Genomic DNA, 22,470 nt, shown 5'->3' with positions numbered 1-22,470 from the left:
GGCGGTTCGCACTTCTTGCGCCCGTCGTCCGTGTCGCCGCAAGCGACGCAGGGCGCGAAGCCACCCGGGCTCGGTAGCATGCCGAAGAGGGAGGCGAGGCTCATCTTGTCCTTCAGAGCGGCCAGGCTCACCTTCCCCGCCAGCCCGTCCGAGAGCATGCCGCTCGGCGAGAGGCCGCCAAACTTGCCCATCAGTCCTCCCGCGCCGCCGAGGCCGCCCTCCTGCCTGTCGATGCGCTGCCCTTGGGCGGGGAGCCGAAATAGAAGAAGTGGCCCAGCGACTGCCACGATCAGGCGGAGACGTTTGCAAGGCCGAGGTGCTCGGGGGGCGGCTCGCAGATACTCTCGAGCTTCGAAACCCACCGCCACCACCTGAGACAGACCAGGAAGGGGGTGCGTGTGCGCTTGCGGTCGAGAGCTGGGGGCGGGCGAGCGCAGCCAGAGCCCGCCTTGGACACGGGCTCGCACGGGTCGACCACCAGCTGCGCGAGCGTGACATTCTTGGTGGCCGGCGCGCGGTGGACGAGGTAGACCGAGTGCAGCGAGTAGGCGAGGGTGGTGCGCGTGGCCGGCACGGGCTTGGCGAGCGGCTTGAAGCTCTCGAGCTGGTACAAGGCGGTGTCGACCTGTTGCACCTCTTCCACCTCCTCGTACCGCTCGAGCGCACGCATGATGGACTGCTCGAAGCAGAGCGACTGCTTCCACTCATATGAGAGCGCCTCCTCGCTCCCCTTGTCGCAGCACGGCAGCGCACAACACCTGTAAGCGGTGGCATCCACGCGCGGCCTTAGGGGGAGGGGGGAGGGGTAGAGCCGCTCGGGTCGGTCGCGCGCGGGATCTCGCAGCACAAGATCGGGCAGCACGGGCAGAGGTTCCAGTGGCAGCAGCAGCAGTCGGGCGGCTCGACGTCCTCCGCGCTGGCGCTCGAGGCGCTCAGCTTGCCGACCGTCTTGGCCGCGTCCTCGAAGGTGGCGTCGGCGCTGAAGACGTTGCCCGCGATCTTGAGCACCGCGTAGACCGCCTCGCTCTCGCGCTCGGCGCGGTGCTTGTGCTCCAGCTCTGCGACGAGGCGCGCCCCTTGCAGCAGAGCACAGCCTGCAGGCAGGAGGGCTCGAACTCGACCTGGTAGGCCGACTCGGGCACCTGAGCGAAGCCCCCTCGCCCTGTTTTGCGCGGTGAAGGCGGGAGGGTGAGGCGCGCCCGGTGAGGGCGGGAGGGTTGAAACTCGATGAAATGTGCCTTCATCGCGAAGTGGAGCCGGTGATTGCCGTCTCCGAGCTGCGATAGCGAGACGCAGCCCTCGCCGATCTTGGTCTCGTCGACGCGGCCGATGTTGCGCCAGCCGATGAGCTTGAGGGGTCCCAGCTCTTTCTCGTCGCGGATCATCTCGTTGGCCACTACCTCTGGGAGCTTGACGCTGTGCTTGGAGGCTGCCAGCTTCGCCGCCTCGTCCACCCAGAGCGAGCGCTCGTAGCGCGCCATCTTGACGGCATTCGGCACTTCCTTGGCCAGCAGCTCGTGGTCGGTCTCGGACTTTCCTGCGTTCGCTTGTTGGGGAGGGGTCAGCTCTAAGCCGCGCTTGTTGGTGTGGACAAATGTCGGCGATGGTGATGGCGAGGGCGGCAAAGTGGCTGCACGAGCGTGTGCCGGCAAAGCTGGTGAGCGCCTGCCCGTCCTCGTCGTTCATCTCTCCGACGCCGCGCCCCGTTTTGGGCCGTTCTTGACGCTGCGACGTGCGAGTCGGCTGACATTGGTCTCGGTTGAGACCTTTTGGGTGGCTGGGTTCGAGAAAACGGGTATAAAATAAACAGATATGTACAGCACCATTCACGTCATTGACCCATTTTGCCATGAACACATGACACACCCCGGGACACCTGAGACCTGTCCTGCGTTTGTTTGCCGCCCGGTGCCCGGAGCTCTCTTCTCTCTAATTTATTCAGCAGCCAGACAGCGGACGCGGCGGGAGAGCGTCGAAATGATGCCCCTCCACCTGGCGGTCTGGTTGGTAAAGTAGAGCCGGTAGGCTCTCACGACGTTGCGGCGCATGGCCTCGACTTCGTCCGGCGGCATCGCGCGTAGCCCAGGCAGGATGTCGTCCACGCACGTCGCACAGACGGTGAAGGCGAGGGAGGACCAGTCGAGGACTGCGTTGAACGGGAGCACGTAGTCGTCGCCCACCAGCACCGGGATGCACCCTGCGCTCAGCACCTCGGCCAGCCTGCCAGAGCCCGGGTGGTAGCCTCCCGGCACGAGACAGAAGGTGGAGTTGAGGAGATCGTCGTAGGAGATCGACGCACGCGCGGCTGCACGCCAGCGCTCATCTCCCTCGGCGCACAGGGCAGGGGAGATCATGCGCAGATTCCTAAACTTGCAGCGGTAGACGACCTGCACCCCCCTTGCGGGGTCGTGCAGGCGAGCTAGCAGAATGCGATACCCGCCACGCTCGTTTTTGTCTCCGCCGTAGACGCTTCCGGCGAACGTGAGAAAGAAACGGCGCGACGCGGCGGGCAATGTGGCCAAGCCCACTGCACGCGTGCTGACGGTCATAGGCCAAGAAAGGTCAAAGCCAGCTCGGAACTCCTGGCGAACCCAGTTGTCGGTGAGAACCTGTTTGGCCAGGGTCAGCACAGGGTCAGGGGCTGGGTCAGGGTCAGGGTTCTGTGAGATGGCATCGGCGTGGCGGAGGAATATGGAAGCGGCGGATCGCACCATCGCGCGTCCAAGAGCGGCCGTCGATTTGCCGCGAGAGCCCTCTTGCGTGACGCTTTTCACGCCGCGCAAGCGTTCGCCGACCGTAAAATCCCCATTCGCGAGCACGTAGATTTTGTTCATCGTATCGGAGACGTTTGGATCTTTCCCGTTGAGCATATCGAAGGTGCCGATGCTAATGCATGCGTCGCCTTCCCGGCCAACAAGCTCCACTTCTCTCAGTGTGCGGAGGTAATCCTCGTAAACCCCCTTCTTTTCGATGTGTGGGAGGAGGTGGACCCGCAGCGGCAGAACGCGGCCACCGTCGTCCACGCCACACCGCCCACAGCGTGTCCTGTTGAAGCATGTGTCCCATGTACACGACGGTAGCCGGTCGTGGCGTATGTTCCACCGCTTGAAGCTTTCGCTCATCGGACCGCTTGCTTCGAGAAGGAGAGTGCTGGGCGGCGGCTTCCCGGCTGCAGCCGCTTGCACGGCACGTCGACAAACGCGTGGGGTTTTCGCGTTCAAGCACTTCCTGAGCTGGCTGCAGTTGTTTCCGGCCCAGCCCAGGCCACACATGCAGCGTGCTGCACGGGCGTCTCCCGGGCAGGAGCCACGGCACGTATCTGGGTTTTCCGCAGGCGAAGGGCAGCCGCAGTCGGCAGCAGACCGGCAAGGAGACACCATCGGCAGCAGACCGGCAAGGAGGCACCATACTTTGCGGATCATCTTTCGCCACGGCGAGGGCGTGCTGCAGCTGAAGATGCCGTACCTGTGTCGTCTGCCCAGTGCGGTGTGAGTCGGCGTTCAACCAGGTCCAAGCCAGCAGGGCCGAGATCTCGATTCTTTGTTTTGGTTTGCCGCGATTTCTTCTTGGTCGGCATAATGGCAAGCGCCCGAGGCAGGTTGGCGCTGCTCTCTAGGGCCTGCTCGCCTCTCGTCGTCCCGGCGCGGTCGCTGTCCGTCGGCTTCTACCGGCAGGCGCGCCTCCCCGAGCTGAGCCTGGCCAGCGTCGACGAGGCCAGCTCCGGCGGGAGCGAGCGCCTCAACGATGTCAGGGCCGCGACGCGGTCGCTGCTCGCGCCGCACCCGATGGGCCTGCGGCGGGACGAGTACCTCGAGGCGATGCGGAGGGAGTTTGGGGTCCGGGTCGGCGCCGACCGCGCCGGCGAGGCCAAGTTCGTCCGCGCCCTCGCCCGCCGCATGCCCGACGTGATGTTTGCGCCCGACGGCGCCGGGGTGTACGCGCGCAAGGTCGATGCGAAGTTCGTGTACCCGGCCTACTACCCGCGGCTGAAGCGGTCGCCGCGAACCGCCTCGGACTACGACGAGGCCACGCCCGCCGGCGCGGCCGCCTTCCGCCAGCTGCGCGACGCCATTGCCACGCTGCTGGAGCTCCATCCAAAGGGGCTGCGCAGGCGGAGAGCTCCGAGACCGCTCCGAGACCGTCCCGAGGCCCTTGCGAGATCCGAGATACTTTCCGCCCCCTCTCCTCCCGGTACGTCCCCCAGACACAGCTTGGCTAGACCCACCTACCTTCGCCCAGCCCGCTCCCCCCCCCCCCCCTCTCCCAAGCCCTCGGACTACATCCACCCTCGCCGCGCTCCCTCGCCGCGCTGCCGCGTCCCCGCCCTCGCCGGAACCGGCGCCGGTCTCTCCCTGCCGCAGTCGGACGCTGCTGCTGCTGCTTCAGAAGCGGTACTCGCACACCCTCGACGCCGCCCTCGCCCAGCATCTCGTGAGCAGGATGCCAGACATGGCGGTGCGCACTGCTCGCGCGGCCGGCGGCGCTCCGCGCCGCGTACCCCGCACATCCCAATCGCGTTGTGTTCGGGCTGCAGGCGTGGCACGCCTCGGAGGAGTACGCAGAGTACGACGCCGTCCGGCCGGCAAAGCCGCCGCCGCCGCCGCCACGGCGCGCGCGACTCGCCTGCACAGCCCCAGCCTCCGCCCTGCCGCCCTGCCCTGGCCCTGCCTGGCCGCCCTGCCCAAAGCTTTCGTCTCCCACAATCTACGCCATCGCCCCCCCGCCCCCCAGCCCCGCCCCTTCCCCTCTTGGACACGCCTTCCGCGCCTTTCAACCCAGCCTCCCATCCCCCACTCTCCCTCGCACAGGCCCTCCTCGGTTCGGTCGCGAAAGGAGGCGTGGAGGGAGGCGGTGCGGCAGCGCTTTTTGAAGTGGTACGACGACCCGCCGGCGTGACCGAGGCGGGAACGCGCGCATATATTGGGAGGGGGCGGCGCCAGCGGAGACGCCAGATTGGGCTCCGGCGCTTTTCAGATTGGGCCAGGCGCTCGAGAGGGGGACACTGCGGGTCGGACTGCGGGGGCCCGGGAGGCGGCGGGAGTCAGTGACACTGTCAGAGCAGCAGCCAGCACCTCTGCTCTGACCAGGTCTGCACAGAGGCCGCCTCAGGTCAGCGTTGTGACTCAGAGATACCCACCGAGGTCCGAGCACCGAGGTGAACCATCTCTCTGAACACCCGTCCCCCCCCCCCCCGCCCACCGGGGCCTGTGGGTCTTGTCAGCGTGCCGTCACTAGCTCCAAAGGTCATGTGCCAGCCTCTGTTTCCCCCAAACGGACTAACGTGACAGAAGATGAAACGTGATACTCGAGCCCCCGGACCACGGCTCTCGGCTGCACAGTTACGCAGCGCTTTCGCGAGCGACGACGAGGCCCGCCCCTCCCCCCTCCCGCCGCGGCGCAGCACGGGCCGCGGACAGACATCGAAGAGGGGCGAGGGCGGGGCGTCGCGCGCGTACGGGCTCGGACGCGCGGGTCCAGATCGAAGAGGGCACAACAAAGAGGAAGGAGACGGGAGACGCATGCGCACAACATCAAGCCGCGAGCGCCCGCCGTCGGGCCGCCGCAGCCGCTCTGCCTGCGCCTCACGCCGCCTTCTTCTTCCGGCTGGGCGCCTGGGTCTGCGAGCAGGGGGGGGAGGGTGGGGGGGCGCTCAGATCGTCTTCCCGTGGGGGGGAGGGGCGGCGAAGGCAGCGTAAAGCGCGCAGCAACAGGCCACGCAACAGGCGAGGGTTAGTGAGCGCGAGGCGATAACGGCAGCGGCGGCGGCGGCGGAGTGGCGGCACGGACGAAGGGTGTGCGGCGGCGGCAGCCGCGCAGCAGCAGTCTCTGATTGGCGCAGAGCACGCAGCGCCCACTCGCGCTGGCCGTCTCGCCGCAGGCTAGGGGCGAGCGAACCTGCTCGCGGAAGCCGTTCTTGGCCTTGCGAGGCAGATCCTTCTCATACCGCATACGTCCAGTGCCCCGCGTCTTCCGGCGGATCATCTTCTTGCACCAGTTGTACGAGCGCAGCCGCGCAGAGGGGTAGCCGCAAGCAGAGCAGACCTTCTTCTGGATATGGAAGGAGGTCCTGCCGCAGCGGCGGCAGCGCGTGTGCGTCTTCTGGATCTGCTTCTTCAGCGCGTTCTTAGTGCCCATCGCTGCAGCTCAGGGAGGCGGCGAGACGCGCCGCGTGAAGCTTGAGGCGACGAGAGGCCAAGAAACAAAAAAAGACGGCGGCAGCTCGTCTGTCGCCGCCTCCGAGAGCTCCAAGTGAAGTGTGTGTGTGTGTGTGAGTGAAGCTGAGGCACGGAGTCGTTCACGCCCACGCGGCGTGAAGGCGCGAGCGAAGCTAAGGTGAGAGGCTTGACCTCATCAGTTTTGCCACGGAGCTGAGAGGCGATGGAGGCTCCCTTCCCCGGGTGCCCCGAGCTGTCCGCGTGGCACGCGCACTCGCTGCTGGCGAGCCAGGCGCCGGCCCTCGGCGCCAAGCCCTGAAGCGCTCGTCCACGGTCCAGCGGCGAGGGGGGGACGATGGGGCCGCCAAACCCCAAACACAGGCCAGCGCCCAAACGGCCGCGTGGGCCGTCGATATTAACACACACGTGACACAAGAAACGCGGGGTTTCGTTATCACGGTGTTAATCACGGAATCCCAGAGCAAAGACGTGACCAGGCCTCGCCGTCATCCCTCATCTGGCCCCGCCTTACCGTAATAGGTGCCGTCCTCCGTATTGACGAGGATGCGGTCGCCCACGGTCACAAAGTGCGGCACGCGCAGCGCCTCGCCGTTGGAGAGCACCTGCCGAAGCGGGTGCCGTGCGGTCAGATTGCCGCATCTGCGTGCTTGCGGCAGGCCATTCCCAGCAGGAGAAGCTCGCCGCCGGCTTCGACGCGTCGGTCTTGCCCTCTCTGCTGCCGAGCCGCGTCTCGACAACCTCGTATGCCGCGCGGGGCGGCAGCGTGAAGAGCAGCGGCACGCCTGCAAGCGCATCGGACGCGTGCTGCGAGGCCATGCCGTGTTGTGGAGTTATGGCGTGCTGTGGGCGTGGCGACGCGGGTATGGAGAGGCACGGGCGCGAAGGCAGAGTGGACCGACGGATGGGCGGCAGCGGAGTGGGACCTTGTCGGCTGGCGACGCGCACACTCATCCCGTCACGCAGCCAGACCGCCAGCTCGCCAAAGGCCTCTCTCGGCACCTCGATCTGCTCAAACGTTTCGCCGTGCATCAAGTGCACCAATCCACCATCAGTGTAGAGCAGGGAGTAGTCCTCCGCCTGTGGTCGCGCGCAAGCGCCCGGCACTGAGCGGTGCGGCGAGCGCAGGCGACGTGGAGTGATGCCGGCGGCGTGCAGCGCGGTCAGGGAGGCGCGCCGGGTCGAGGTCGACTGTCTCCACCGTCTCGGCCGAGCGGAACTTATGAGGCACGATCGTGCCGTCCAGCACGCACTTGAGCTTGGCCTGGACAAAGGCGCCGCCCTTGCCGGGCTTGACGTGTCCCACCGACAGCACACGGAAAATTCGGTCAGCCTGCCGCGACACCTCGCTGCCTGGCACGAGCATGCCCTTGCCGAGGTTATTCGCAGGCACTCGCCCGCAGCGCAGCGCCAGTCGCAGCAGCGTCGACCGCAACACGGCCGGGCGGTGCTGAGGAGGTTGGCACAGCAGGCTGGGCGGCATCTGGATTGCGTGTTGTTTCGTTCGGGGTTCGGGCTCTTGCTGTCGGGCTCTTGGGAAAATGAGGGCTGACAAGCTGCCGAGCCCAAATCGCTCTTGGTGCCTTGGGTTGCGGGTCGTCTTCTTCAATTTTCTTCTTGGCCGCTCTGTGTATCTGGAGACCTCGAGAGAAAGCCGCCCGCAGGCCTCCCCGAGAGCCCAAGCGGAATTGGCTTTCGGCTTTCTTTTGGCGGGCAAGGCTCTTGGTGTAGGGCGCCGCGAATTTTTCATCTGAAAGCAGCGGTTACGCCTCGGCGCCGCGCCACGCGGTGTGCCGGCTCAGACCAGCCGCCGTGCGCGACGACGACGCGTCGGCCGATGGATGACGACTTTGACGTTTTCGACCTCTTCGGCGATGGCGACACCAGCATGGAGTTCGACCTCGACCCAGATGCACCGCCGCCGCCTCCGCCGCCTCCGCAGCAGCCGCCGGCGGAAAAGGCAGCCAAGAAGAAGAAGAAGAAAAAGAAGCGGGACAAGAAGAAGGACCGAGGATCGGGCGAGTCGGACTTCTCGGACTTTGACGCCACGGACCTCTTTGCTCCTCTTCCGCCCGCCGCCAATGCCCAGAGTACCAATGCGCCAAGCGCCGAGAAGGCAGACAAGGCAAAGGCTCTGCCAAGCGCGGCGAAAGCGGCCTCAGCAGGCAGCTCTCCCGCCCCGGCCAAGCAGGCATCGCAGGCCGAGCAAAATGCCGCCCATAAGGCGGCGGCGTCCCCGTCGGCAGCGAAGCAGAGCATCGGCCCCGACGGGCGGCCAATGGCTACGACGCTGGCGGCGCCCACTGCTGCGGCAGCGGCCGGTACACCAAAGAAGGCCAAGCCGGCGAAGAACGTATCGATCGCAAGCCCAGAAACAGGCACCGGCAACGGGGGCGAGGAGGCACCGGCACCGGAACCGGAGCTCGAGTCAAAGATTCCGCCCGAGGTGAGGCGGGCCTTCGCGGCAGTCGACAAGGACGGTGCGCAGCAAGAAACCGCGGGCACTCCCACCCAGGTCCCCCAAAGTGCGTCCGCGCGCTCCGACGGCGCGTCAGTAGCACCCGATTACGCAAGCGGGACATCGCACGCCCGACTGCGTTGTGCGCAGGCAACGGCTCCGTCGATGTGGCGGAGCTGCGGCGGTGTTTCCACATTCCAGCTCAGCGGCGGGTCGTTGGCTGCGCGATATCTTCTTACGTGGGTGGCATCACTGCCGCAGGTGCCTCGAGCGCATCGGGAAGGAGCTCCGGCTGGCGGTCACCGAGGAGGCTGCGGCGCGTGCGCTGGAGGCGTTCGACGAGGACAACAGCCAGACGCTCGACTTGGAGGAGTTTTGCGCTTTCGTGGCGGAGCTGAGGCGCGCCTCCGCGGCGCGAGAGTGGTTCTGATCTCTAGGTGTCAACCTCTGCATGTGCCTCTAGGCGCGTCCTTGCCAAGACCAAGCCCAAGCCCAAGCCCTCCTGGTACCAGCACCCGCGGATACCTCTCGTCGTCCAGCGTGCCTTCCAGGTACTACGTCGTCGACATGACGCTCCTAGACGCCTGCCTTGAACCACCGCCGTGATGGCGGTTGCCATTCCGCCCAAGAGACTCGTGAGACGCCCTGTTGCCACCCGTAAGTCGCTGCCGTTTGCCCGGCTGCCCCTTTTCCCCTCTTGCATCATCTCTCTCCCCACCCCTATCACCCAGGCCGTCGATGTGGAGTGCTCGGGCGTCCTCCGGGCGCGCGACCTGCGGCGCACCTTCATGCTGGTGGACCGACAGCTCGGCTTTACGGTTACGCGCCGCGCGACGGACAAGGTGCTTTCCCAGTACGAGGGCGACGGCGATCACGCTGTGACGGCGGAGGAGGTGGCAAGGCTTGTCGAGGAGCTTCAGCGCGCCTCGCCTCAGGTGTTTTCAGCGGCGCTCGAGTCGGCGGACGAGGCGCGCACCCAAGAGCGTGCTACGATTGGTTTAGGCGCTCACCGTTGCGCTCGAGTCGGAGGACGTGCGGACCCGCTGGCGCGCGCGAACACCTCGACTGCGCTCCCGCAGCTGCTGTTGTTGATGCACAAACGTCACACATCCAACGGCGCGTCTAGGCGCGCTGCGAGTGAATTGAAGCAGGACGCGGCGGCGCTCGAGCTGCAGGCCAAGGCTCTCTCCCTCCGGCTCAAGCATCAGGACCCCGGCGTCCGCCTCGTGGTCCTTGACGTCCTCGCCGCTTGCCCCCCGGCCGCCCTCGCGCCGGTGGCGCCTCAGCTTTCAGAGCTGCTCGCCGACGGCGTCTGGTGCGCGCGCTCCACTCCACGGGTCCAACACGCTTCCTCTCATCTGCCACAAGTGCACATGCACAACCAGCCAAGTGAAGTGTGACTTGCGCACGCGTCATGCTGGATGCAGGTACGTGCGTGAGGCGGCCGTCCTCTGCCTCGCCGCACTCGACCCGCACGTCCTCCGCAGCCATGCCATCGAGCTCATCGATGCGCTCGAAGACGAGAGCGACGCGGTGGGCACGGCCGTCCGCCAAGCTGCCATCGACGCCCTCGGCAGCCTCCGGCCAGACAGCATCTCCTCGTACCTCCTGTCGCGGACGCAGGGGCTTGCACACGACCCGCGCAGGGCGCTTCGGCCTCAGTACGCGAGGAGGGAGGGGCAGCAGCACCGCCCACCGCCGCCTCCAAACGCCCAACCGTCAACATTGGCAAAGGTAGCAAACCGGATGAGGGGCACAGGCAGTGCCTCACGCACAGTGGCGTCGCCAGTGCGGACGGTGCGCAGTCAGCCTGATCAGCAGCAAGCGGCGGGGACGCGTCGCAAACCGGCGGGTGGTCTGTACTCTGCGCACCGGACCTTTGCGCCGGTGAGCTGGCCCGGCGCCAGGCTGCCACCGGGGATGAGGGATGACGATCTCCACTCAGAACCCGGGCGGATCGCGCCGGCGTCGCGCCCGTCGCGCCTCGATCTCGCGCGGCACGGATGCAACTCGAGCGGCGGCGTCTCGGAGCCCGAGGCCTCATCACCACTGGCTCGCCCGTCACGCCTTGAGGCGGCCCGGCAGTGGGCCGCGCAGGGCGAGCCGCTGATGAATGCCGCTCTCGAGGAGATTTCGAGCCTCTCGCGCTCCGTGGGCGAGGTGCAGCAGAGGCCGATGAGCGGTCCGGATCCCGCGACCCTGCCGGTGCCGTCGCTAGTGGATCAGCTGTCGAGCGGTCACCAGCAGCAGCAATGGCAGCAGCAGCAGCAGCAGCAATGGCAACAGATGCAGATGCAATGGCAGCAGCTGCAGCAGACACAGCAGCAACAGCGATCGGCGACGCGCTCGACGCTGCGGCGGGCGAGTAGCTCGCAGCAGCTTCGGCCGCCCCAGGGGCAGGAGCCTTCGAGGGTCTGCGCGCCCGCAGCGGCAGCAGAGTCACAGAGGCGAGACTCCATGGCAGCAGCAGCAGCAGCAGCACTCGGCGCACCGCCGAGTGGTGTGGCGAGCCAAGTCGCTCGCTCCGCTGGTACCTCTATGCAAGAATTACCGGCAGGGCCTGTCGGCGGCAGCGGCGGCGTGCCGGCCGCATGTGGGAAGGCGCTCCCTGCTGAGGCGAGCCCTCCGTCCGGGTGTGTGTCTGACTTGGCGTCTTCCTCGGGCGCCGCCTCCCCTTCTCCGGGCGCCGCACCGTCCCTCTCCTCCTCGCGGGCGGCGGTGGACGAGACGGCTCTCGCCTTCCTCGCGGATTTGCGGCGGGAGATGGCGGTGCTGCGGGAGGAGCTGGATCTACGCAAGCAGGCGGCGGCAAAGCCTCCCCCTCCCCTGACTCGGTATTGGGGTTTGACGTCATCTCTTGCTACCTCACCCTTAGGTGGCAGTGCTCGTGTCGGAGACCCGCAGCATGCACGCTGAGATGATGAGCCTCCGGCCGACGCCGAGCTCGGAGAGCGGCTGTGGCGGCGGACAGCTGCCGACGCCCGAATCGTGGAGGCTTGCGCCGGTGCTTGCGGAGCCGGTTGCGGCGCCGGCGCCTCTGCCGGAGCGACGAGAGCGTTCGCAGGCCGAACCGTGGGGCCGCAGAGGCGGTTGGGACGAGGAGAGCCACGCTCAATCGCAGAAGCCGCCTCGCCACGGCGGCGAGAGCTTCGCACCAGCGCTGGGGGCCACGCCGCTCGAGGCGATCGCCCCGCCAATCTCCGGTCGCTGCCGCAGCAACCATGACGCGCTCCCGGATATGTCGCAGGCGCTCGTTCGGCACCTTCGGCGGCAGGCGGCGGCGAAGCTGCCGTGCCCCACCCGGCCGGAAAAAGCGGGGCTGCCGCGGCCGCATGCCCAGCGAGCGCACAAGATGCTGACTTCGGCGCCGGTACTCTCGTGAGCCGCAACTTGTGTCCTCGGGCTCGGCGTGGCGCGTGCGTGCCCCCGCGCCCGCTCGCCCGCTGCGCTCTCACATCTCAGGCTCGGCGGGCCGGATCCGCATCCGGATGCGTTGCCGTGTGACTGTGTGGAGTGACTCTGTACTCTATGAGCAAATGAGGCGCGAGGGCGAGAGCCGACCCGAGCGACCGCCTCCGCGGAGGGGGCGAAGCGCTTGAGGGTCACCTCCCACTGTGCCAGGTTTCGACTTCAATAAAATTACATGACAATACAGTAAACGCTGACCGGCTGAGCTCATGCGCGTGCAATAAAAACAGGCAGTGGGGTGCCAGGCAGAGGACATGGAGGGGTGAGTATGCTGTGCAGCAAGTGCCCCGGCTCTGCTCCGCTCCCCGTCCGAGCGGCGCCAAGCCACTCATGGCGAGGGAGGGGCAGGGGGGGCGGGGGGGACGGCAGGGGCAGGGGGGGCGGGGGGGGCGGGAGGGGCGAAAGGGGACGCGACTGGGAGGGCACTGCAGGTTCCTGACCACTCGTTCGGGCAGCGGCACCCTCCCTGGACGCGAGCACACGGTGCCGCGCCGGCCGAAGAGCTCACGAGAGGGCGCGGAGGTTATCGTACATGTCGCGGTGCGGATGGTTGTGAGGGGGCACGCCGTTGTTGCCGATTGTCCATGATAGGCGCTCCTGCCGCAGGACCAGATGGTGATGATGAGCGGTGGCCAGAGGAGTTGCGTTCTGTTCTCTATGCCACAGGCCATGATGACTGCCGAGCTCTCCACGAAGAGGACGGACGGGGTAAGATGGGAGGGGGAGGGGGCGGGGGGCAACGGATGTGGCCGCCGCAAGGAGGGCGGGGGCGGGCTGACCTCTGCCCGGTTTCTCGACCGTTTGGCGGCCCCATCGTCGTCCCCGCCGCTAGACGAGCGCTTCAGGGCTTGGCGCCGATCCGGCGCCTGGTTCGCCAGCAGCGAGTGCGCGTGCCACGCGGACAGCTCGGGGCACCCGGGGAAGGGAGCCTCCATCGCCTCTCAGCTCCGTGGCAAAACTGATGAGGTCAAGCCTCTCACCTTAGCTTCGCTCGCGCCTTCACGCCGCGTGGGCGTGAACGACTCCGTGCCTCAGCTTCACTTGGAGCTCTCGGAGGCGGCGACAGACGAGCTGCCACCGTATTTTTTTGTTTCTTGGCCTCTCGTCGCCTCAGCAGCTTCACGCGGCGCGTCTCGCCGCCTCCCTGAGCTGCAGCGATGGGCACTAAGAACGCGCTGAAGAAGCAGATCCAGAAGACGCACACGCGCTGCCGCCGCTGCGGCAGGACCTCCTTCCATATCCAGAAGAAGGTCTGCTCTGCTTGCGGCTACCCCTCTGCGCGGCTGCGCTCGCTCGTATCGTACAACTGGTGCAAGAAGATGATCCGCCGGAAGACGCGGGGCACTAAGTAAGAGGGTGGGGGTGGGGTGGGTGGGGAGTAGCGTAGTGCCGTACGCCTTAATCTAACCCGAACCTTCCCTGGTTCCCCCCGCCAAATGCCGCCGTTCTCGGGGCATGCCGCCGTTCTCGGGACACCTCGTAAATAAAATAATTTGAAACGTCGTCGAGCGCGAAAGTAGACAAACAAAGTAGTGAGGGAACAGCCTCGGGTGAGTGACACACACACACACACACTCACAGCCTCGGGAAGGATACGCGTGAACAGACGCCGAAGTTGACCAACATCCGCGGCTCGTCGGCGTACCCGGGTTCAGTCTAGAGCTCTATCTCGCTCGTGTCACAAATGTCCTACCGCGGCGAGGAGCGTCGCTCGCGTGTTGAGCAACGGCGCGCCGAGTACGGACGCGAAGAGCGGCGATGGCGGGGCGAGCCGCGACGGCGGTCGCGATCGCGCGATGAGCCGCGGCGGGATGAGCTGCGACGGCGCAACGAGCGTTGGCAAGGCGAGCCGCACCATGACGGGCGGCATGACGAGCGGCGCGGCTACAACGCCTCTTGGTGCAGTGGCCGCGAGCAGCGATGGCACGCTGAGCCACACGCAGCTGAGCGCTGGCGCGACGAGCCATTGCGAGGCGAGCGACGGCCGCATCATGACGGGCGGCACGTTGAGCGGCGCGGCTGCAACGACCGACCAAGCATAGGCGAGCGCGAGCGCGACTTGTACGATCGGCGCGATGATCGGTCCCACGATCCCAGGCGCGACCATGACCGGCGCGACCGCCGCGGCGAGGGGCAGCCTCAGCACAGCGACCGCCGGTTGAGTCCGCCGATGCGTGGTGCGGGATCGCGCGACGAGAGGCACACCTCTGCTGCCGGAGGTCAGCTCGATGCTAAGCAGCTCAGCGGCCGTATCTCGCATGCCAGCGGCGCCGACGAGCTGCTCACGCTCTTTGCTGCCCACAGCGCGAGCCTGAACCACATCCACGCTGCGAACCTGTGGAACAAACTGGGCAAGCAGCGCATCGAGCGGCGGCACGAGGGGCGGCTTGAGCAGCTGGTGCAGCGCACGCTCGACCTGGTTTCTTCGTGCCGAGCACGCGAGCTGGCCAACGTGTCTCACGGCGTTGCAAAAAGCGGCCTGCAGGCGAGGGTGGTGCACCCGTTGTTCGTAGCGGTGGCGGAGGCGGCGGTGCGCGGCGGGCTGGCTGGCTTCAACCCTCAGAATCTGGCCAACACGGTGTGGGCGTATGCGACGGCGGGCGTGGCTGCGGACGCGCTGTACGCGGCGGTGGCGGAGGCGGCGGTGCGCGGCGGGCTGGCTGGCTTCAACCCTCAGAACCTGGCCAACACGGTGTGGGCGTATGCGACGGCGGGCGTGGCTGCGGACGCGCTGTACGCGGCGGTGGCGGAGGCGGCGGTGCGCGGCGGGCTGGCTGGCTTCAACCCTCAGGATTTGGCCAACACGGTGTGGGCGTATGCGACGGCGGGCGTGGCTGCGGACGCGCTGTACGCGGCGGTGGCGGAGGCGGCGGTGCGCGGCGGGCTGGCTGGCTTCAAGCCGCAGGCCCTGTCCAACACGGTGTGGGCGTATGCGACGGCGGGCGTGGCTGCGGACGCGCTGTACGCGGCGGTGGCGGAGGCGGCGGTGCGCGGCGGGCTGGCTGGCTTCAACCCTCAGAACCTGGCCAACACGGTGTGGGCGTATGCGACGGCGGGCGTGGCTGCGGACGCGCTGTACGCGGCGGTGGCGGAGGCGGCGGTGCGCGGCGGGCTGGCTGGCTTCAAGCCGCAGGAGCTGGCCAACACGGTGTGGGCGTATGCGACGGCGGGCGTGGCTGCGGACGCGCTGTACGCGGCAGTGGCGGAGGCGGCGGTGCGCGGCGGGCTGGCTGGCTTCAACCCTCAGAACCTGGCCAACACGGTGTGGGCGTATGCGACGGCGGGCGTGGCTGCGGACGCGCTGTACGCGGCGGTGGCGGAGGCGGCGGTGCGCGGCGGGCTGGCTGGCTTCAAGCCGCAGGATCTGTCCAACACGGTGTGGGCGTATGCGACGGCCGACTATTATCACCAGGCGCTTCTTGCCGATTGCTCGCGCGTGATCAGCGACTCGCTCGCGCGGGATCCGTCGAGGTGGAGCGAGGAAGTCCGCTCTCAGCTGCACCAGTGGCAGCTCTGGCTCTCCCTGGAGCGAGGAGCAGACGGGCAGCAGCACCTCCTCTCCGAGTACCAGCGCAAGCTCTGCTGCGACGCCATGCAAGGCACCGAAGTTACGATCTCGCGCTTACAGCGCTCCGTCGCGGCTGCCCTCGCCGCCGTCCAGCACGGCTTCGAGGAGGAGCATCTCGAGCCGCGCACCGGCTACTCGCTCGACCTGGCGCTGCCCTCTTCACGCGTCGCTGTCGAGGTGGACGGCCCCTCTCACTTCCTGCTGCCCGACGGCCCGGGCGTGCGCAAACCCAATGGGCCAACGCTGCTCAAGCGGCGCCTCCTCAGGGCGGCTGGCTGGAGGGTGATCAGCGTTCCATTCTACGAGTGGGACGGCTTCGCGACAGCCAATGGGCAGCAAGCCTACCTGGAGAGGGCGATCGCCCCGCTGTTGGGCTAGTACTGTGCACACTGACTGTTCTCAATAGGGGCGGCTCCCGTGGTGTACCTTTGTCCTCGTGGACGTCGACGTGCCTGTGACCTGGGTGTTAGTGCTAATTAATAGTGGCGCGCGCGAGAAAAACGAGAATTTTACGCACGAACACGCGTCACGCAAGCTGTATTAAACCCGACAGCTATCGCGTGGCCGCGTCAACGCTCACCGATACGCCAAATGACCCATACGTGAAGGAGAGCGAATGGTACACCCCATGTCACGCTCACGGCTGCATCGCGTTCTGAGCCGCATTTTCGTTCGTTGCTTGGGACGCTCATCATAAAGTTCTGCTTGCGTTCTTTCTACAGACAATGGTGGAGTGTTTGTTTGGAGTGTGTACACCCTACCTACTCATGAATAGCTTCCTAATTCGGGGCCGTCCTCCCTTTCTTTTTTGCGACCACCGCATCGAGAGAGCCAAGCACGCGAGCCACCCCACGTAGATGGAAGCAAAATTGAGTCTTGTGTGTGATAACGGCTCCCTGACCGCGAGGAAGATAGGAGGGAACAGCCCCGGGAAGGATACGCTTCATTGCTGTAGGCGTGAACAGACGCCGTCGTTGGCCACGGCGTACACCCCCCAAATTACACCAAATATGTCCTAACCAGGCGAGGAGCGTCGCTGGCGTGATGAGCAACAGCGCGCCGAGTACGGACGCGAAGAGCGGCGATGGCGGGGCGAGCCGCGACGGCGGTCGCGATCGCGCGATGAGCCGCGGCGGGACGAGCTGCGACGGCGCAACGAGCGTTGGCAAGGCGAGCAATGGCCGCACCATGACGGGCGGCATGACGAGCGTTGGGTGTGTGGCAGCCCAACTGGCTGAGTGTCATTGTGACTAGGTAGTAGGTCTGTGTCACTGTGTGGCCTAGTGTGTGTGGCTGTGTGTCTACCCACCGGACCACGCCTCGAGGACCACGCGTGTTATACTTGAGCACTTGAGCACTGGATAGGGTCGATTCCGCGTGGTACTGGACCCCTCGTGTTACTGTTATTTGTTACTGCTGTCAGTTAGGCCTTAGGCCACCGACGTCTCTCATGCATGCGAATCTGTGTGTGGGTGGTGTAGTTTTTTCCTTGTCTTTTCTCGCTCGAACAAGCGAGAAAAGCAGAAAACGCGCCCCGAGAGAACAGAGATGTGACAGACCACGTCGCGCTCATGCATGCATGCAAATGGTGTGTGACGCTCGTTGTCGTTCAAACCCTACCTCGAGAACCCAATGTACAAATGCTGTTTTGCATCAAAGTGTGACATCCTGGTCCCGGACACGTTCGGTCGGGAGCCGTCGCGCTCGCGCCCCCCTCGCACACCTTTGGCGGTCTCACGAGTGGCGCGAGCGTGTGCAGACGTGCCGGTCGTAGGACAGGTAGACGGAGCCTGCCGCATCCGACACCGTGCACACGCAGCGGTACTCAGCGCCGTTGAGGCGGGGGGTGGGATGGGAGGGGCGGAGCCTGACGCACCGTGCAGCGGCGCCGTGGGCGGGAGCACCATATCGCTCGGCGCGGCGTCGAGGTAGCTCGCGACGTCGGCCGAGGTGACCGGCGTGCAGATGGCTGCGGAGGGAAGAGAGGGAGTGTGTGAGATGCGGTCAGGGGGAGAGAGGGGGCGAGGGCCAAGGGGGCAAGACGGGCGCTCTCTCGGACGAGTGCGCCTGCGCCGATGCACTCCACCATCTTTTCGCCGTGCGGCGTGGCGGTGGCCACCGCATCCGTCACCAACAGGACGTCGAAGCCGTACCTACCCGAAAGGGCACCAGCCCGCGCTCACGCGCCTGCCCCGGGTCCAATGGCCGGCCTTCTGACGAGCAGGTGGCGCCTGTCGACGGCGTCGAAGGCGGTGGCGGCGATGCAATCGTCCGTCCACGACCCGAGCAGCACGATCGTGTCGACGCCCCACGCCTGCGGGGGGTCGGGTGCTGGGACAGAGGGGGCGAGGACAGAGCGAGGGGTGAGGGAGAGAGGGAAGGGAGAGGGGGGAGAGGAGGAAGGGAGAAGGAGAGGGGAGCCAGAGGGGGGGGGGGGGGGGAGCCTTGAGCATCGGGTAGAGAATCTCGCGGCCGCTGCCGTCCAAGTCTGCAAACTTGGAGAGGTGGTTGCTCTCGATCACGCGCGAGCGCTCCTGCTCACAGCAGAGCGCCGTGATTCACGCAGGCGCCGAGGCTCGGAGCCCCACCGGAGAGGCGCGAAGGCGCTGCACCGAGTCGTCGATCGGCGCGAGCGGCGGCAGCGTGATGTTGCCGCCGTCGCTCCAGATGTAGACCGGGTTGGTCTTGTTGGCGATGCCGCGCGGGCCGTAGTACCTGGAGAAAGACAGGGGCGTGCGTGTGTGTGATGTGTGCTTTGCGTGTGGATGTGTGGGGGGGGGAGCGATGTGTGTGTGTGTGTGTGTGTGTGTGTGTGTGTGTGTGTGTGTGTGTGTGTGTGTGTGTGTGTGTGTGTGTGTTCACCGGTCGACTGCGGAGTAGAGGTGGGACTCCGCGAAAACGCGCGACCAGTTGGTCCAGACCACCGGCTGTCCGCGCTTCCGAAAGGCTGCGAGGACTGCATTCGCACCTAAACAGCGCCAGCGTGGAAGAAATCGAGCCGGGCTGTGTCCGCTGTGTCCTAGGTTCGGTGGAGGTGGGCGCGGCGGCGAGGCATTTGGGCAAAGGCGGCGAGGCGGCGAGGGAGGCGGGAAAGGGGCACGGTGTGAACGGGAGGCGTTGAGTGTCTCGCACCGCTGACAGTGTGCTGCAAGTACGCCTCGTACTCGTTTTGAAGGTCCAGGACCAGGCACACGAAGCGACGCGGCGTCTTGGTGCCTGACGGAGACGCACCGAGGTCCTTGATGTTGCTCGAGAAGGACGAGAGCTGTGGACCGCCTCTTGGATTCGGCACGAATAGGGTATTCATCTCCTCCGAGCCGAGCTTTGCGGCGTCCGTCGATACAGTTCCGAACAGATCCACGCTCCCCGGGTCGTGCGCGCCGCTCGCCTTGATGCACCCGCGCTCGGACTGGCCGCTCGGGTGCAGCGCCGCCGCCCAGCTGCACAGGCGCCGCCGCAAGGCGCGGAGGGCGACACCCGCGGCCGGCCAAAGCAGCGCCCCGCTGCAGAGTGCGAGGATCAGGGTGTGTGTACTCGTATTCGGAGGTGGTGGTGTGATGTTCCTCGAAGGCATTCTGGAGGGCATTCCGCTAGGAGCTCTCGATGGTCGATCGATGGCAGAAAAGGGGGGTACATTGCCCTGTTCCGGGTCCCTGGGGGTAGGGGATCCAGTGCCGCTAAGTTTCGTTTCATAAGTTCACCGGCGGTGGACAAGAATATCATGTATCCGCGCCTTGTGTGTGTGTGGGGGGGTATCCAGTCAGTGCAATCGATCATCAGCACTGACCCCAATATTCTCCCAAGTGCAAGAAGGCTCCTTGGGCCCCTCCCTGCTCCTTTCGCCTCGGCCCCTTCACCTCGGAGAGGGCGCCTCTCGCTCGCCAGGCTCCTGGTCACCAGGCTCCTGGGCGCGGCGCAGCTGCGCGCTCGCAGCGGCGGCCGAGCCCCCGAGTGGGCTGGAAGAGGCTGGCGAGCCCGCTCGAGCTCCATCAAGTAAAAGTGTCGGATACCGGCTCATAGCTGCAGGGGCTCCAGTGAGAGGGAGGGAGGGGTTGGGGTAGTAGAGTCCACAGCTAGCTGGAGTCCACGGCTCAGGCTGCCGAGACCGGGTCTTTAGCCGGGTCGATTCGCGCAGGAGAGGAAGCGCAGAGGAAGAGCGCGGCGGAGAGGCTCAGGCTGTGCCGCGGAGCGAAGAGCCCCGCCACGCCACGCTTGCGCGCGGCCCGCGACGCAGTCGCAACCGCCCCCCGCGGCCGCGCCGATGGCGACTAGCGGGTAGCGCGGTGAAGCGGTCAAGCCGCTCCAGACGGCGGCGGGCGGGGGAGGCTCCCCGCCCGTCTGAGCAGCTGAGCACTGAGGGTGAGGCACAGAGACAGTGGACACTGCGGGCGACGGGCCGACGCGCTTGGTTTGATTGTGGCCGGTCCGGCCACGAACCAAGCGCCCGGAGAGCAGAGGTCACTTTTAAAAATCCCCCGGCGCCTCCCCGCTCTTCCCCCCTTATTCGCAGCCACAAATAGACAAACAATTCCATCCAGAGCCTGGGCAGGCAAAGGCCAAAGCCGTGCCGTGCCAGGGGTTCAATACGCCCGCCAGCGGGGCCAGCGCTGGGCGTGGCGGCGCTCCGAGGTCCGAACGCGCGCGCGAAGGTGCGCGCTCAGTCGGCGGCGGGTGCCGCGGGCCGGCGATTGAGGGCGAGGTGCGCAGAGATAAGGTGGTTGGACGAGAGCGCAGACATGAGCGAGAGCTCGCCGCACAGCACGGTCGCGCAGATGACGCGCGCCAGCTGCGCCGCGTTCTCCCCGGGCGGGTCCGCGGCGCCCGCGACGCCGAGCATCCGAAGGCACGCCGCCTGCGCGGGCAGCGCAGTGCCGCCGCCGACGGTGCCGCACTCGACGGAGGGCATCGTGCAAGCGATGCGGAGGTCGTGGTCGCCGTCGGGCGTGGGGACCGCCTCGATGGTGGTGATGCACTGCGACGACTCGACGTTCTGCGCGGGGTCCTGGCCGCAGGCGAGGAAGACGGCGGTCACCAGGTTGGACGCGTGAGCGTTGAAGCCGCCAATCGACCCCGCGAGCGCCGAGCCGAGCAGGTTCTTGGCGACGTTCAGGCGCGCGATGCGAAGCGGCTCCGCCTTGAGCACCTCACGCACCGCCTTTGCAGGGATGACCGCCTCCGCCGCGACGTGCTTGCCCCGCCCCTCGATCCAGTTGACCTACGCCCGGAAGCCCTCTGCGGTAAGCTCGATCGATCTTGGCCGATCTCGCGGCCGCCGAGCTCCCGTCGACCGCGGCCGGCTTCTTGTCGGTGCAGTAGTTGCCCGAGAGGCCGATCAGCTCCGCGCCCTCGAGCGCCGGCGTCTCGAGCGCCTCCGCGAGCACGGTGTTGACGCCCTTGCCCACCATGTTCATGCCCATGGCGTCGCCCGTCGCGCAGCGGAAGCGCACGAACGCGTGCCGCCCGGCGAGCGCGACTTTGACGCCGAGCAGCTGGCCGAAGCGAGACGTCGCCGAAAAGGTGCGTTGCAGCTCCGGCAGCCGGTCGGGCGCCTCGAACCAGCGCTTGAGCGCCGCCGCCTGCCGGCGCGCGCCGCGTGGACGCGTCACGCGTGCCGGTGCGGAGAACGAAGCGCCGCGTCGCGCGCGAGGGAGGAGGCGGGAAAGGTCTCGGAGGTGTCGCGGAGGTGCTCTCGGGGAGTGTCTCGGAGGGTCGCGGAGGTGTCTCGGAGGCTCTCGGAGGCGTGTCTCCCGCACAACCTGCCGCAAGTCGACACACTCCACCACCGGCGCGCGCGTCATGCCGTCGCCGAGCAGCTCCGTCCTCACGCCCTCGCCCGCCGCGATCGCTCGCGCGCCTCGGTTGGTCGAGGCGATGAGCGCTCCCTCGGTGGTCGCGAGCGGCACCTGCTCGTCGCATCAATGGCGTGACCAGGAGGGCGATCACCCGCTCGGCAGCGAGCTCGTCGGCGCGAGCGGCGCCGTAAGCCGGCGGCCGTCGAGCAGGAGGGGCCGGATCACGCCGACCGGCAGAGGCACGAACCCCACCACGTTCTCGCAGTTGGTGCCGAGCACGCTCGAATAGAACTCCGGGCCGTCCACTTCCTCGACGGGTAGCGACAGCACGGCGGCCGGGTCACCCACGCCGTCCTGGGCGGAGACCGCCTCGACGTACAGCCGCCGCACGCGCACCGCGCGCTCGGCGTCGCCGCCGAGCTCCGCCTCGAGCCTGAGGTGGCGTGGGCGGTGGCGTGGGCGGTGGCGTGGGCGGTGGCGGTGGCGTGGGTGGTGGCGGTGGCGGTGGCGGTGGCGTGGACGTGGGCGGTGGCGGTGGCGTGGGCGGTGGCGTGGGCGGTGGCGGTGGCGAGTGAGCAATGGCGAGGGAGGAGGCGCTGGTGAGGGCACCGATGCTGCGACATGGAACCGCTCAGCAGACGGTCCAGCAGCTCAGCGTCGCTGGGCGGCGACAGAGGTTCAGCGGCAGAGCGTGCGGCAGCCGACGTGTGCAGGCCGTGGACTCGCGTTGTGCGAGCAAATGGTTGCAGCAGGCGGAGAGAGGAGCGAAGCATGCGCGCCAGTGTGCTCACCTTCGTCCTTCGCGTACAGTACCTAGGTAGCGGCATCGCCGAAAAAGATATTTCCTTGGCGCATCTCCTGTCCTCCTCCCCTATCGGTCTTTTCTCTTTTTTTCTTTTTCTTACCTACGTACCCGAATGGGCGACGGCTAGCGCATCACACCCCTCTCCTTAAAATCCCTGTGTGGTGGCGGCATCGCCGAAAAAGATCGCAGGGAGGGCGCTCACGGGG

General features: G+C 66.9%; 9 protein-coding genes across 9 annotated transcripts; 3 read left to right on the top strand and 6 right to left on the bottom strand.

Moving 5' to 3' along the window:
* Positions 1–1,782: 1,782 nt before the first annotated feature.
* EMIHUDRAFT_433586 (glycosyltransferase, family 47) lies at positions 1,783–2,554 on the bottom strand. Its single transcript, XM_005790490.1, has one exon. The coding sequence runs from the start codon at positions 2,547–2,549 to the stop codon at positions 1,935–1,937; it is 615 nt and encodes a 204-aa protein (XP_005790547.1). The 5' UTR covers positions 2,550–2,554; the 3' UTR covers positions 1,783–1,934.
* Positions 2,555–3,883: 1,329 nt separating this feature from the next.
* Positions 3,884–5,297, top strand: EMIHUDRAFT_433585 (hypothetical protein; the record flags this gene model as incomplete). The annotated part of the gene is made up of 4 exons (XM_005790489.1): positions 3,884–4,111; positions 4,362–4,455; positions 4,535–4,608; positions 4,809–5,297. Coding segments are annotated over 4 exons (636 nt in total), but the record flags the coding sequence as incomplete, so codon positions are not given.
* A 285-nt stretch (positions 5,298–5,582) lies between these two features.
* On the bottom strand, positions 5,583–6,135 carry EMIHUDRAFT_309232 (hypothetical protein; the record flags this gene model as incomplete). The annotated part of the gene is made up of 2 exons (XM_005790488.1): positions 5,583–5,618; positions 5,896–6,135. 2 exons carry the CDS (start codon positions 6,133–6,135, stop codon positions 5,583–5,585), a joined length of 276 nt encoding a protein of 91 aa, XP_005790545.1.
* A 526-nt stretch (positions 6,136–6,661) lies between these two features.
* Positions 6,662–7,539, bottom strand: EMIHUDRAFT_62876 (hypothetical protein; the record flags this gene model as incomplete). The annotated part of the gene is made up of 4 exons (XM_005790487.1): positions 6,662–6,815; positions 6,871–6,958; positions 7,100–7,253; positions 7,366–7,539. The coding sequence occupies 4 exons, from the start codon at positions 7,537–7,539 to the stop codon at positions 6,662–6,664; spliced, it is 570 nt and encodes a 189-aa protein (XP_005790544.1).
* Positions 7,540–8,010: 471 nt separating this feature from the next.
* Positions 8,011–12,013, top strand: EMIHUDRAFT_97998 (hypothetical protein; the record flags this gene model as incomplete). Its single annotated transcript, XM_005790486.1, has 10 exons — positions 8,011–8,653; positions 8,782–8,815; positions 8,893–9,054; positions 9,095–9,182; positions 9,363–9,524; positions 9,783–9,946; positions 10,059–10,164; positions 10,705–10,791; positions 11,507–11,635; positions 11,879–12,013. The coding sequence occupies 10 exons, from the start codon at positions 8,011–8,013 to the stop codon at positions 12,011–12,013; spliced, it is 1,710 nt and encodes a 569-aa protein (XP_005790543.1).
* Positions 12,014–12,756: 743 nt separating this feature from the next.
* Positions 12,757–13,451, top strand: EMIHUDRAFT_200568 (hypothetical protein; the record flags this gene model as incomplete). Its single annotated transcript, XM_005790485.1, has 2 exons — positions 12,757–13,178; positions 13,325–13,451. The coding sequence occupies 2 exons, from the start codon at positions 12,757–12,759 to the stop codon at positions 13,449–13,451; spliced, it is 549 nt and encodes a 182-aa protein (XP_005790542.1).
* Positions 13,452–13,777: 326 nt separating this feature from the next.
* Positions 13,778–14,206, bottom strand: EMIHUDRAFT_200567 (hypothetical protein; the record flags this gene model as incomplete). Its single annotated transcript, XM_005790484.1, has 1 exon — positions 13,778–14,206. One exon carries the CDS (start codon positions 14,204–14,206, stop codon positions 13,778–13,780), a length of 429 nt encoding a protein of 142 aa, XP_005790541.1.
* A 3,085-nt stretch (positions 14,207–17,291) lies between these two features.
* EMIHUDRAFT_462271 (hypothetical protein) lies at positions 17,292–19,253 on the bottom strand (the record flags this gene model as incomplete). The annotated part of the gene is made up of 8 exons (XM_005790483.1): positions 17,292–17,457; positions 17,544–17,636; positions 17,735–17,820; positions 17,899–17,981; positions 18,112–18,201; positions 18,280–18,382; positions 18,530–18,635; positions 18,800–19,253. 8 exons carry the CDS (start codon positions 19,251–19,253, stop codon positions 17,402–17,404), a joined length of 1,071 nt encoding a protein of 356 aa, XP_005790540.1. The 3' UTR covers positions 17,292–17,401.
* A 1,071-nt stretch (positions 19,254–20,324) lies between these two features.
* HMGR1 (3-hydroxy-3-methyl-glutaryl-CoA reductase) lies at positions 20,325–22,255 on the bottom strand (the record flags this gene model as incomplete). The annotated part of the gene is made up of 5 exons (XM_005790482.1): positions 22,069–22,255; positions 21,646–21,892; positions 21,451–21,570; positions 20,956–21,243; positions 20,325–20,882 (listed from the first exon to the last, which is right to left on the bottom strand). Exons 1-5 carry the CDS (start codon positions 22,230–22,232, stop codon positions 20,325–20,327), a joined length of 1,377 nt encoding a protein of 458 aa, XP_005790539.1. The 5' UTR covers positions 22,233–22,255.
* Between the last annotated feature and the right edge of the window lie 215 nt (positions 22,256–22,470).

Source organism: Emiliania huxleyi (assembly GCF_000372725.1).
Source record: "Emiliania huxleyi CCMP1516 chromosome Unknown EMIHUscaffold_12, whole genome shotgun sequence".
NCBI lineage: Eukaryota > Haptophyta > Isochrysidales > Noelaerhabdaceae > Emiliania > Emiliania huxleyi.
This window is presented reverse-complemented; position numbering and strand designations above follow the sequence as displayed.

What these genes read in the sequence shown, in the direction of transcription:
- EMIHUDRAFT_433586 (XM_005790490.1), bottom strand. Translation starts at nt 2,549, where the DNA reads ATGACCGTCAGCACGCGTGCAGTGGGCTTGGCCACATTGCCCGCCGCG.